This window comes from Odocoileus virginianus, chromosome 4 (assembly GCF_023699985.2).
Source record: "Odocoileus virginianus isolate 20LAN1187 ecotype Illinois chromosome 4, Ovbor_1.2, whole genome shotgun sequence".
Taxonomy (NCBI): domain Eukaryota; kingdom Metazoa; phylum Chordata; class Mammalia; order Artiodactyla; family Cervidae; genus Odocoileus; species Odocoileus virginianus.
In genome coordinates this window covers 10,535,173-10,548,155 of record NC_069677.1, presented here as the reverse complement: position 1 = coordinate 10,548,155, position 12,983 = coordinate 10,535,173, and the positions used below count along the sequence as shown (strand labels likewise).

The window sequence follows — 12,983 nt, the reverse complement described above, 5'->3', positions numbered from 1 at the left end:
GGAGACCCCGATTTGATTCCTGGGTCGGGAAGATCTGCTGGAGAAGGGATAGGCTACCCATTGCAGTGTTCTTGGACTTCCCTTGTGGCTCAGCTGGTTAAGAATCCGCCTGCAATGTGGGAAGCCTGGGTTTGATCCTGGGTTGGAAAGATTCCCTGGAGAAGGGAAAGGCTACCCACTCCAGTATTCTGGCCTAGAGAATTCCATGGACTGTATAGGCCATGGGATCGCAAGGAGTCGGACACAACTGAGTGACTTTCACTTCACTTTGATGTGCGATAAATATTGTCAAATCCTATGCCATTCTAAGAGACCCATCCACATACTTTTTCCCTATCTTTTCTTGTCACTATCTTCCAGTCCTGTTCCTTCCAAGTCCCTGACCATCCAGCTAACCCTTAGCAACTGCTCATGAATGAGTCTGAATCTGTACTTCTGGTTATCTCTATTTCAGACACAAGGACAAACCAAATGTACTGTTCCAAGTCCTGAATATTCATGGTTTGTAAGGCACAGATCTCAAAATCAATAAGTGGTTAAGAGCACCAGCTCTAGAACCTGGCTGCCTGTGTGCAAATTCTATCAGTTCCATTCATGCCTCAGTCTACTGGTCTTGGGGAGTCTTCTGGAGAGGTGGGGGGTGGGGGTCACTTGGGGACATGGACACTGGTGGCAGACACATTGGGCAACATTCAACCACGTGAGCACTCCCAGCAGTTATCATTGGATCATTAGTGCTATGACCTATCTTCACGGGAGATTTTGAATATGGCAAGTCTTCTAAATTTTTTCTAATGAGGAATGCTTATTTTAGTCTAGTGATTATCAGTAGATCTCAACAAGAGCAGTGTGGTCCCTCTAAAGTGCAATTTAGAAACTTGTCAGGGTAGGTATCTTGATTGCCTCAGTGAGTGAGGGTGCTATAAGTAGATGTCTTGCGATGTCTGAGACTGTCCAGAGCAATGGAGGCCTGTATCCTCACTGACTTTTGTATGTACCATGGGCTAACCCCTCTTCAAATATAAACTGATAGTTTTGTAGTACATATTTGTACTAAAGCAAAAAGCTTATTAAGCTGGAAGGCTGTTTTCTGAGTTTTCTCTTGCTGCATGACAAAATAACAAACTTAGCAGCTTAAAACCATACCCATTTGTTAGCTCACAGCTCTATAAGAAACTGGACTTGGCTGTTCTTTCTGCTCAGGGTCTCACAAGACTGGAATCAAGACTGGACTGACTTCTGTCTGGCGCCCCTGGGGAAGAATCTGCTCCTAAGCTTATTCAGCTTGTTGACAGAATACACTTACCTGTGGTTGTAGGTCTGAGGTCCCATTTCCTTGCTAGCTGTCAGCTGGAGGTCACACCTTTCTCCTAGAAGCTCTCCAGTCCCTGCACATGGCCTCCTCTGGCTTCTAAGCCAGAAATGGCATATTGAATATCTTGTTCCTTGAATATCTTTGACTTCCTCTTCTACCACCAGCCAGAGAAAACTGCTTTTAAAAGACTGGCCTGGTTGGATCAGGCCTATCCATATAATCTCTGTACCTTAAAGTCCATTGACTTCAGACTTTTAACTACATTTGCAAAATTTGTACCCTGTGGTACCTTGTTTAGTGTTTGATTGGCTAACTTAGGAACAGGAATCTTAAGGGAATCATCTTTACTATTCTGCCTACCACAGTTGGAATGAAGAGGGAACTTAAGTGAAATAAAGATATCTCAAAATTGAGTAATTTGTTCACTGCACATTCTGTTCTATAAGCATTATAGTATTTTCAGCTGGCATAGTTAGTTGAAAAGGATTTCAGTGCAATAGTGTTATAACTGAAAAAGGAATGAAACTGACTGAAAATATGAAACAGACTTGAGATTCCTGTTCAGACTTTTGGTTAATGGCAACACATGTAATGCAGGAATCTCATTTGATTCCTTTAATATAACTAATAGTATTTTATATTGCCCTTGTTTGAATCACTTTCTTCCTAAAACTACTCGAAGTCTATTACACAACCATGTTATCACATCATCTCAGTATTTTCATTAGTTTTTTTTTTTGTCTAATCCATATTCCTTTCCTTGTCACGCCATTCAGAGTATATCGTCTCCAAGTTCTTTTTACAGACTAGGTACAGGCTGTATGTCTCAATGGGATTTCAAGTGAGAAGGATAAATTTTTGGTGATACGTTCTTATTACCCTATCCTGGGACATTATCTAGGGGATTATTTTGACATCACACAAATAAATAAGACCTAGCATGATTTGCGATAATGTTTATACTTCCTCATTTCCTCTACTTTGTTATTTACTTGCTATCATTATTTTAACTTCAGTTAAGATTATTTCCCTATGTTCGTTATTGTCTTAATACTGTTTCTAGTCTAGTGCTGGCCTGTAGCTCTGTTCTGTTATTTTCCTATTCTTGCCCAAAGTGCTTTCTGATATTCTTATTTTTAAATCCAAGCTTATTCATCGTAAGTTCATACCTGTATCTGAGTGCTTCATTATGTCATTGTGTTCCCAAGCATTTATATGTGAAAATACATGTTTTTTTAAATAAACAACTTTCTTCTTATTCCTAATTTACATGTCAGTTAGGATGTTGTTTATTTGTTTTCATTTTTGTGTAGGTAAGTTATACCATTTCCGAATTATGTAGTAAAGGAGGCATTATAAAATATATGATTAAAAGGGGGAGATTGGGTCTCATATGACTAAGATCTGTTCTGTCACACAAAGAAGATATGATCGGCCTTAAGTGTTACATATCCTTTTCTGCAGTGTCCTATTGTGAATCAGCAGCCTGGATGTCTTGCCACATACATGAATAGAGTAGGTTTTCTGTCTAGGCACTATCATCTGTCTTGTCTCAAGGATGCTCGTTGCTCATCTTTCATTCCATTTCAGTTTAATCAGCGAGTTGCTTAGTTTTCCTTAGTTTTTCAACAGGAGGTTCAGCTTCTCTTGTAATATTCATACATTTGAGATTCTTAGTAGTGTTTTCTTTTGAAAAATGTAAGGTTTAAAGTCTGGTAATTCTTTTGTTCTTTTATCAGTTATCAACACATTTGTGCAGCTTAATTTTTTTTTTTATCCAAGCCACCCTCTGCCCCACTCTCTTCAAAAAAGACTTAGCAGAATAGTAGACTTGAGTACAGAGTCTCACTAGGCATGTTGTAGATAAAACTGAGTCTTGTCAAGTTATAGTTTTTGCAGATATAACTAATGTACAATGAAATGATAGAAAAAGCAGTAAGTAGACTATAAATAAAATCTAGGTTCTTGATCCTGAATATCACTTACTACCTTATTTAAGTTGGACAACTTTTCTAAGTCTTCATTTTTTCATCTGGAAATAGAGGTTTGTGTCCTGCCCATCTGCCAGGGTTATTGTTAGTTCAAACAACACAATGACAGCTACAGAACTGTAAATTCTAAAATGTACTGCAATAGTTGTTAGTCTTACCATCCAGAAAAACTTTGGCCATTAAATCAATCTTGTAGATGGCTTCAAATTACTTTAGTACTACCACCCAGGTTAAAGTGCTAGATACAGGATGAATTAGAAAGGAATTTGGAAAAACCTAATTGGCTGGTTAGATGGCCATTGAGGTAGAGAGGAGATAGCAGTCTGATCTATGCACTGGAAATAAAAAACTGGGGAAGATGTGCCAGAAGCATTGTCAGGACTCGGAAACTTGCTTGATTTGGGGGTGAGGAAAAGGAAAGAGCCGTTGAACTGAGAGTGGGAGGTTGGTGGTCAAGAGGCAGGTAGGTATGAAAGAAAGAGAGGGTGAACTACCTGTTGAAGTGTGCCAATCTAGCTTTAGATGTCCAAAGGAATGTGGGGCTGGAGTTCAAAGAGATCTGGGGTTAGAGATTAGATGGGGCCCAAGGGTGGAGCTTTGTGGAATGAATGTCTGCATTGAAGGGCCTGCCAGGCAAGGAAGGTGCCTTCTGATCCTGTGTTGCATAGTCTGTGGCAGCTCTGTACAGTGTGGCACAGGGGACTTGTACACTACTGCTCTCACCAGCTTATGTCTTATAAAAGAAGTCATTGACATCTGCTAAGCTGTTGGGTGAGATTTACTCCTTAGGAAATCCTCCACAGATAAATAAACTAAAACTGAACAAAAAACTGAATAAGAATTTGCATTTTGTCAGATACCCTGTAGGGAAGTTTAAAAATGGAATGTTCATTTTTCAAATTCAATACTACTGGCAGACACTGCTCTATTCTGAGTGAAGGCTGATTTGTATGCAGTAAAGCTATTAATATAATATTGATCTTTTCTAATTCTCTTTTCCCCCTTTTTTCTCTCCAGATTTTACATTGTGCAATAGGTAAGTATGGAATCCCCCACCCGCTACTTACATACTGTGAATTCTGCTTTTTTTTTTTTTAAAGTCATAAATAATAGGTTGATTAGATTCTTACTGAACATTAAAAAAACTAAACTTTAATCATTATTCATAAAATTGCTTAGGCTCTTGGCTTCTAAAATCATAGGTACTATTTAGATGTTCATTGAACAGTTTATTAAATGCCATGACTATTTTTCTGTGTCATTTTAAAAAGACTTCTTCTACCTTTTGAATAAAGGATAAATAGAGAAACACTAACATATTTATAACCATGTGACTTAGGGTGCTAGACTTTGTTGAAAGCCCTCTCCGATTACTTGAATGTTATATTCTCTTCCTTATCTTTTAAAATGGAGTACTGTGTATATTGCATACCTCATAGATGAATGTAAGTGAGAGAGATTGGAAAGTACAAAGGGTTATACAAATGTGAAGGATTTTTACTAAAAGCAGATTCAGTGTGTTTCCTTTTGGGGGAATGGGGAGGGTTATAAAATTCTGCTGTAGAATTGAGGCAAAGCTTCTAGTCTCGGGTGGCTAGACTCCTCGCAGCAGAAATCAATTTTGGAAAGTTGACAGACCCTGCGGAGTAAGCCTATGGTGGTTTCTGTCTGTATATTTGAAGGGAGGATTCGAAGTTGATAACTCATTGAGAAGCACCAAAGGTCTGAAAACTCCAAAACTATGCATTCAAACCGTTATGGCCCTGATCAATATAATTGATAAATGAAATGGGTACTTATTATATATGGGGCCCTGAGGAATTCAGAGATGAGGAGACTTACAGTTCAGGTGGAAACCCAGCAAGCTCTTCACCGCAGGCCATAGAGGGATCACTCTGATACCTGGGCTCTATTTCTTAAAGACAAATATCTTCTTTATAAGGAATTGTACCTCATCTATTTTCTCACTAGAAGGAGGTCTGCAATTAAGAATTTCTGAAATGATTTGCAGAATTTTGTATGAATGTGCCTATGTTTATTTTGGGAAGGTAGGTAGAATTCATAGCTTTCATAGATTCTCAGAGTAAGTATGTGATTCAAAAGGTTAAGAAAGGGTGCTTTAGCACCTTTAAGCAAGAGATTTGAAAGGAGCTTGGAGACTCATTTGTTTTCAGATGGTCTGAGCTTTACCAGAGAGGTTAAGGGACCTGGACCAGGTCACATGGTCACTAAATGGTATAGCCTCATTTGGGACCTGGCCAGTCTGAGCCAGAGCCCACCTGCCTGACTTTATTTTATGGTGATTGGGTTTCAGCTAGTGTATAATCTATGGTATGTTCCCTTTTTAGTCCTTTATCTGTAGTTTTGAGATGAAAAATGTGTCCCTTCTTAAATGCTTAAATTTGCAGATTGGGGAATATATTCAGCCAGAGTTCTGGAACCACTTCAGGCCTCTCCACATGACTCAGCCCTGTGCCCCCAGGCTCCCCCAGTCTCTTAACATTCAGCTGCCTCTGTGTAAAGCTCTTAGATGTGTGTTTTGCATGTTTTAGTATTTTAATTATTATTTAATTGTATTTTAATACCCAAATTTCTTACATCTCTCTCATATTTTCAGGCCTCTTTATAAAATTTCTACTCCTAGAAATAAAATTTGGGGCAAGTATATTTATTCATTCACACCAAGAACTTGATTGAATGCCTCCCAGATGGGGCAAGACACTGATGGGTAGTGGGAGTAGAGAGGTAGATAGGCACAGACTTAGGCTCAGGAGGCCCACAGTCAGATGGCCACCCCTCGGAGCTTCTCTAATGGGATGCACTCCGAGGACTAGCATCTGTGTCACATTCTGCTGTGACAGTTCATTGACCAGTGTCCCTAGGTCTTTGTGTGGTGCCCAACACACAGGAGATACTTTAAAATTCCTTCTTATTTTCTCAAGAACCTTGTTCTATGAGTGATTCTGTCTCTTGCATCATCACCCTTTGTCATCTGCCTTTTCCATCTCAGCTCACAAGAATGCTCCATCCTGAAAATAATTTTTAACCTAATCTTTGATCCTGCCTTCCTCCCTTATTACTGCATAATTCCTCTGCATCCCTTTGACCAGGCTCATCAATGCTGCCCCCTCTCCCTACCCACACTCCCATAGCCAGGTGGTCATCAGGTTTTCTCAGTTCTGTTCCCTAAATAGTTCTCAGAGTCTCCTGTTTTTTCCAGTCCTATTCAGGACCCGAGTATGTCTTATCTGGATTCCCATATGGATCTCCCTGAACTTGTAGGCTTATCATATTAATGTTAGTAGTAATAACAGCGAGCATTATAATGAGTATTTACTATGTCCCAGTACTTTACATTTATTATTTATTTACTTCCCAATTTACAGTTGACAAGACTGAGGCGTAGAAGGTTTTATATCTCTCCAAGGTTCATGTAGCTAATAAGCCCTAGAGCTGGAAGTTGAACCTATGGCTGTGTGGCTATAAGTCTGCTTACATCTCTCAAGGGATTTAGTTAAAAGATAATTCTGACCATGTCACTTGTGTGCTTAAAACGCTTCACTGGTTTAAACTTCTTCATGATTTGGACCCTGCACACCTCCCTAGCATTACCTGTGTCCCTGCCTCCCACTGCATGCTTCAGCAACCCTGACCTCATGGTACCCCACAGCATTCCCCCCCACCCCAACCCCGCCACCATAAGCCATGCTACTGCACTGTTTCTTACCTCTGGTCTGTGCCCAGGCTTCGTGCTCTGCCTGTAGTGGTAGCCCACCCTCTGCAGCAGGCAACTTCTCCCAGTAAACTCTCCTGCCACCCACTGGCTAGATTATGTACCATTCCTCACTTTCTTCTAATACCCTGCAACTCTTTTATTGCACATTCCACAATATATTATGGTCTGTCACTGTACCTGTATCTCTCACCAACATCACTGAATGTTTCTGAGACTGGGAACTGTTTCCTGTTGATTTCTGTGTCTTAGCACTTAACAGTTCATGGCTCCTAATGGGAGCTCGGTGAACGTTTGATCATAATCCTACTAAATTCTGGTGACATTTTCCAAAACTTGTTTCAAAATGTTTTCAGTTCCTTAAAATTCAATAAGAATAATCACAAATAGGCTCTTTTTAGCATTGGCCTAAAGGCAATCCTTTATTTCTTTTTTTACTCATGACTTGAGTTTACTTTTGGAATGATGGTTTATTTTCCTGTGTCCTTCTGAAACTTCACTGTACCAGCTTGGTCTTTTAGAAGTTTGTTTTAGAGCCTTGAGATATCTTTAGTTTGTGTATTGTTGGTAAGAAATGTAGACCTCAGTCAGACCTGGGTTACTATTAGCTGTGACTTTCAAGATGTCACAACTTCTATGTGCCTTTGTTTCTTCATCAATAAATGGAGGATAATAATACCTGCCTCTAAGGTTATTGTGAAAATGAAATAGGACATGCATGTAAAACATGCATGAGAAAATGGTAGCTATTAGCAATAATAATGTCATGGAATGTTAAAAGTTTTATTCTGTCCCTAATGTAATGTTCCATATTTAGATTAATATAACTTTTACGTATTCTGACTTTTCCTCAATTGCAATTTGTGTGTAAGTGAGGACTTCAGGGCCGCCTATTCTTAGTATGGGTTGGAGTTGCTTGTTCATAGTTTTGACAGTGAAACAGTAAACTAAAATTCTACATGGGGGATTCATTTCTGTGAGAAAGTCAAGCCTCTGTCTTTCCAAATGGGTTTCTGTGTCCCAGCTTCTGCTAATGCAGGAACAAGATTTCTTTTGGTGAGGAGCAAATGATAGCCCATTTGAACACATGTTGAGGACATATTTTTTTTAATTAAGTTATAATTGACATATAACATTGTACTAGTTGCAGGTATACAACATAATTTTATATATGTATATATTGCGAAATGATCACCACAATAAGTGTAGTTAATGTCCATCACTTTGTATATGTACAGTTTTTTCCTTGTAATAAGGACTTTTAAGGTCTGTTCTCTTCGCAACTTTCAGGTATGTAATAGAGTGTTACTGACTATAGTGGCCATGCTATGCGTTACACCCCCGGGACTTCCTTATGTTATAACTGGAAGTTTGTACCTTTTGCCCAACTTCATTCATTCCCCTTACCCCAGGCCCTGCCTTTGGCAACCACCAGTCTGTCCTCTGTATCTGTGAGTTTGGGTTTTTTCCCTAGATTTTATGTACAAATGAGATCATACACTGTCTTTTTTCTGGGATAGTATTTCTTAAATGCTGTGGTTGCAGCCCTCAGCTCAAGATTTGTAGTAATTTATTTATGCAGTGTTTTTCTTTCTGGAAATGAGGATTTTAAACCCAGTTGGTACATATCTTTTACAAGGCTACAAAGAAGAGTTGTGGTTTTCTTAATCATGTGGTACAGTTTATGTTGAAAGAAGTATCTGCTTTTCTGTGTTTTGCTCAGATTAGATTGTGGAAGAGGCATACTGGATGTGAGTGGTTCTCAGCTGACTCCGGAGTATGGTTACCTCACTTTGTTGGGCTAGAAGTTAGAGGTAGAGGGATGGGAACTGGTGACACTGGTAAGATGTGACCTTGTGCGTTTGGTGAATCTTTGTGTTGAAGCTTATTGTTGTTGTTCAGTCGCACAGTCATGTCTGACTCTTCGCGACCCCATGGACTGTAGCACGCCAGGCTGCCCTGTCCTTCACCATCTCCCAGTTTGCTCAAACTCATGTCCATTGAGTCAGTGATGCATCCAACCATCTCATCCTTTGTTGTCCCCTTCTCCTCTTGTCTTCAATCTTTCCCGGGATCAGAGTCTTTTCCGATAAGTATTGGAACTTATACTGTCAGTATAAATAACTTTAGAAGTTCTTGACTGAAAACTCTAGAATAGGAGCTCAGTCATAGCCCAGAGGGTATTGTGTCTGAAGTTGAGTATTAGTACTCTAATATCAGCAACAGACAAGGACAGAAGCCCTCACTTAGGCCAGATTTGTGGTTTCAAATATTTGCTGTATGTTCCAGCTTGCGCACCTCTCTCAAACTGATGACACTTCTGTTTTTTTTTTTTAATAAGGCAAATAATAATGTGTATTTTAAGCTGAATATCATAAATGAAATAATATAAACTATACAAAAGTAATACACAGAAATAGTAATGTCACAAATAACAAAATGAAAGCTATAATTTGAAAAGTCATTTTTTAAAATTAAACTTTGATTTTAAAATGTCACATTCATAAAAACAATAAAGGTAAGCATTCCTACCTTGCAAATATGAGTCATCAAATTTCTGAGCTGACACTTTTTGGGGAAGCCTGATTCCAGCTCCCCAAGCGATAAAAGGAGTACAAGTCTCTAAAGGATGACCAGCTCCAAGGGAGCCTCCTTTCGAAGACAAAATAAACTTGTTTATTTTTTAAAAAATGAATTTTAAGAAATTTGTAATTACCTTACAGAGGTAGCATGTGGCTTCAGACTGATTTTATTAAGTAACAAATGATGGCAAGGAGGAAAGGGGCAGCTGCTGAAGAGACAAGCACCGGAAGACCCAATCTCCTCCCACCAGAAATCTCTCCCCTCCCAGCAGTGACAGAGAACTAAATCCTGTCCAAACTGTACGCCTCCCATCTCCCCCTGCCCCACCCCCAGAGGGTCAAGCATTCATCAGTTGTTTCCAATGCAGTATTGGGAAGGAGCAACCCTCACATATCACAGAAGCCAGACCCAGAACCCTCCATGGTGCGGCTAAAGAGAACAATGAAAGGAAAGCATTGTGGAGGGAAGGGGTGATTCCCCTGGATCTGCTCACCTGGAATTCTGCTTTCACCTCGCATCCAACTCTCATAGGTATGGCTGGGGCACAGAAACAAAACTGCCTACCTTGGTTCCTCTTCGCCTGGTTGACATTTTTAAAATGAACTTTACCAAAAGTGAGAAGGAATAGAAAGGGAATGAGTATCAGAAACACAAACAATGTAAAAATAGTCATATGCCCAAAATACAAATGTCTGATCCTGAGATTTGTCTCCCATTTTGTTACTGGGAGCTGACATGGGGTCACACAGACCTTGCTGGCTCTCTTCCACCCTGTTCTCACTGGGCTCAACCCTGGGACCCGTTTCCCCAAGCCCATTTTCCTGGCTGGGGGAATAAAAGATGGTTCAGGTTTACATTTAGAAACTGCTTTCTGCCTGGGGGCATACTTAGTTGTGGTACTGGCAGGGGAAGGAGAAGCCCTTTGAGGTGGGGAAATGGACTTGACCTTTCCCAGCAGGCCAGCCTGTGTCCATTGCCTGGAGGGCTGTCTGGGTGCATTGTGGAGGTCAGATGCCTGGTCAGCTCCTTGCATTTCTTTCTTTGTCATTTATTAATAAATATAGTCATTTCCCAGCATCCTGACACCAGAACTCCACCATAGCCATGTTCAAACCGTAATCTTTCCCAGATCACTGAAGCCCTTCAGAGCAGCCTAGCTTAGTCTCCCTCTGCTTTGGCACTTTGATTAGTCTGTTGCCTCCTGATCACATTTTCCCTCCTCCTCTCTAGACAGAGAGAGAAGAGGAAAGAAAGACAGTTTTAGCACCTGCATGTTCTGCTCCTTATACCCAGAGTTTCACTGTTCTCTGAATAAACTTTGTATTTTCACACTCCATAATTTTGTACATAAAATGTCCTTTGCCTGGAACACACAGCTCCCTAAGTTGTTCCCAGCTCTGTGTGAATGTACTGAGATGAAAGGAAGGTAGAAATAGGGCATGCTCATCAGGAGCCCAGAGTGCCTGAGCAGGGGAGGTGGGGGACTTACCCAGAGCTCATGCACACTGGGCTTAACCAGAACTCAACAGTTGAGCACAGTAAGAACAGGACGGAAAAGAGCCAACACGGTCCATGTGACCCCATGTCAGCTCCCAGTAACAAAAGGAGAGTTAGGTCTCAGGATCAGAGAGCCTCCTGGCACCTAGCAAGCACCCAGTAAGCTGTAGTGGCTTCTCCATTGGTTGTTAGTGGGCAAAATATAATCCCTGAGGATTTCTGCATTCAGTTAGAGTTCAGAAGGGAAAGCCATGAAGAGAGCCTAGATCAAGGAGTTTTACCCTTTGCCATACTTGTAGGAACAGCTTGGGGTTTGGTTTGAATTGAAAGCTGTTATTGAGATATTTAAAATCTCTTCTCTGTGAGGTAATATTATCTTGTTTTCCAGGCCATCAGGAATCAAGCTAAGGCAAACCAGCCCCACTAGAAATATCACTAGCTGTGTGACAAGTCAGCTATCCTCCCCCTAGGTGTTAGTTTCCACATCTGAAGAACTAGGAGTTGGACTAGATAATAGATAATCTCTTAACATTCCTTTCAGCTGGATGATCTGAAATGCCGTGAAACTATGAAGTAGCCTTGGAGGTGTAGGTCAGTTATCTGAGCGGTGATAAAAAGGAGGCTGCGTGTGTGCAGCACTTAAGTGGTGTCTGACTCTCTGCAACCCTGTGGCCCATGGCCTCCCAGGCTTCTCTATCCTTGGGATTCCTTCTCCAAAAGGAGGCTGCACTAGATGTTTAAATATACCTGTGTGCTTGTGTGCTAAGTTGCTTCAGTTGTGTCCAACTCTTTGTGACCCTATCGACTGTAGTCCGCCAGGCTCCTCTGTCCATGGGAGGAGGCAAGAAAACTGGAGTGGGTTGCCATGCCCTCCTCCAGGGGACCTTCCCAACCCAGGGATCGAACCCACATCTCTTATGTCTCCTTCATTGGCAGGTGGGTTCTTTACCACTAGTGCCCACCTTTAAAACCCCGTTTAAATATACCTATGATATGAATATTAGGAAACTTAAGTATAGTAGTTTTAGTACATTTTCCTTCTCAGTGCATTTTTTTTTTAATTGAAGTATAGTTGATTTAAAAGTTGCAGGTGTGCAATATAGTGATTCACAGTTTTAAACGTTGTACTCCATTTATAGTTATTATAAAATATTAGCTATATTCCCATGCTGAACAATATATCCATATAGCTTATTTATTCTATACATGGTAGTTTGTATCTCTTAACCCCCCTACCCAATCCTGCCCTCCTCCTTTCTCTCCCCCCACTGGTAACCACTAGTTTGTTCTCTATGTATGTGGGTCTGTTTCTTTTTTGTTAAATTCACTTTGTTTCATTTTTGATTCTACATATAAGTGATTTTATACAGTATTTGTTTTTTTCTTTCTGACTTCCTTTACTTAGCATAATGTCCTCCAAGACTAACCATGCTGCAGCAAATGGCAAATTTCGATTCTTATTTATGGCTGAGTAGTATTCCATTTTATGTCTGTAGCACATCTTTATTCATCTGCTGAGGGGCATTTAAGTTGCTTCCAGATCATGGCAATTGTAAATAATGCTGCTGTGAACATTGGTGAGCATGTATCTTTTCAAATTAGTGTTTGGGTTTACACCTAGGAGTGGAATTGCTGAGTCATATGGTAAGTCTATTTTAAGTATTGAGAAACCTCCATACTGTTTTCCATAGTGGCTGCACCAATTTACATTCCCACCAACAGTGTACAGAGGTTCCCTTTTCTCCACATTCTAACCAACATTTGTTGTATTCTTTTTGATCATAGCTATCTGACAGGCTTGAGGTGATATCTCATTGTGATTTTGATTTGCATTTTCCCAGTGATAGCAATGTTGAACATCTTT

At 40.3% G+C, this 12,983-nt stretch overlaps 1 protein-coding gene across 1 annotated transcript in view; it reads left to right on the top strand.

The window, feature by feature from the left end:
- Positions 1 to 12,983, top strand: part of HACD2 (3-hydroxyacyl-CoA dehydratase 2) — an 81,154-nt gene that overhangs the window by 10,431 nt on the left and 57,740 nt on the right. The window contains exon 3 of the mRNA XM_020899486.2: positions 4,324 to 4,342. Coding sequence (XP_020755145.2) covers positions 4,324 to 4,342 — 19 coding nt within the window. The remainder of the gene's footprint in view (positions 1 to 4,323; positions 4,343 to 12,983) is intronic.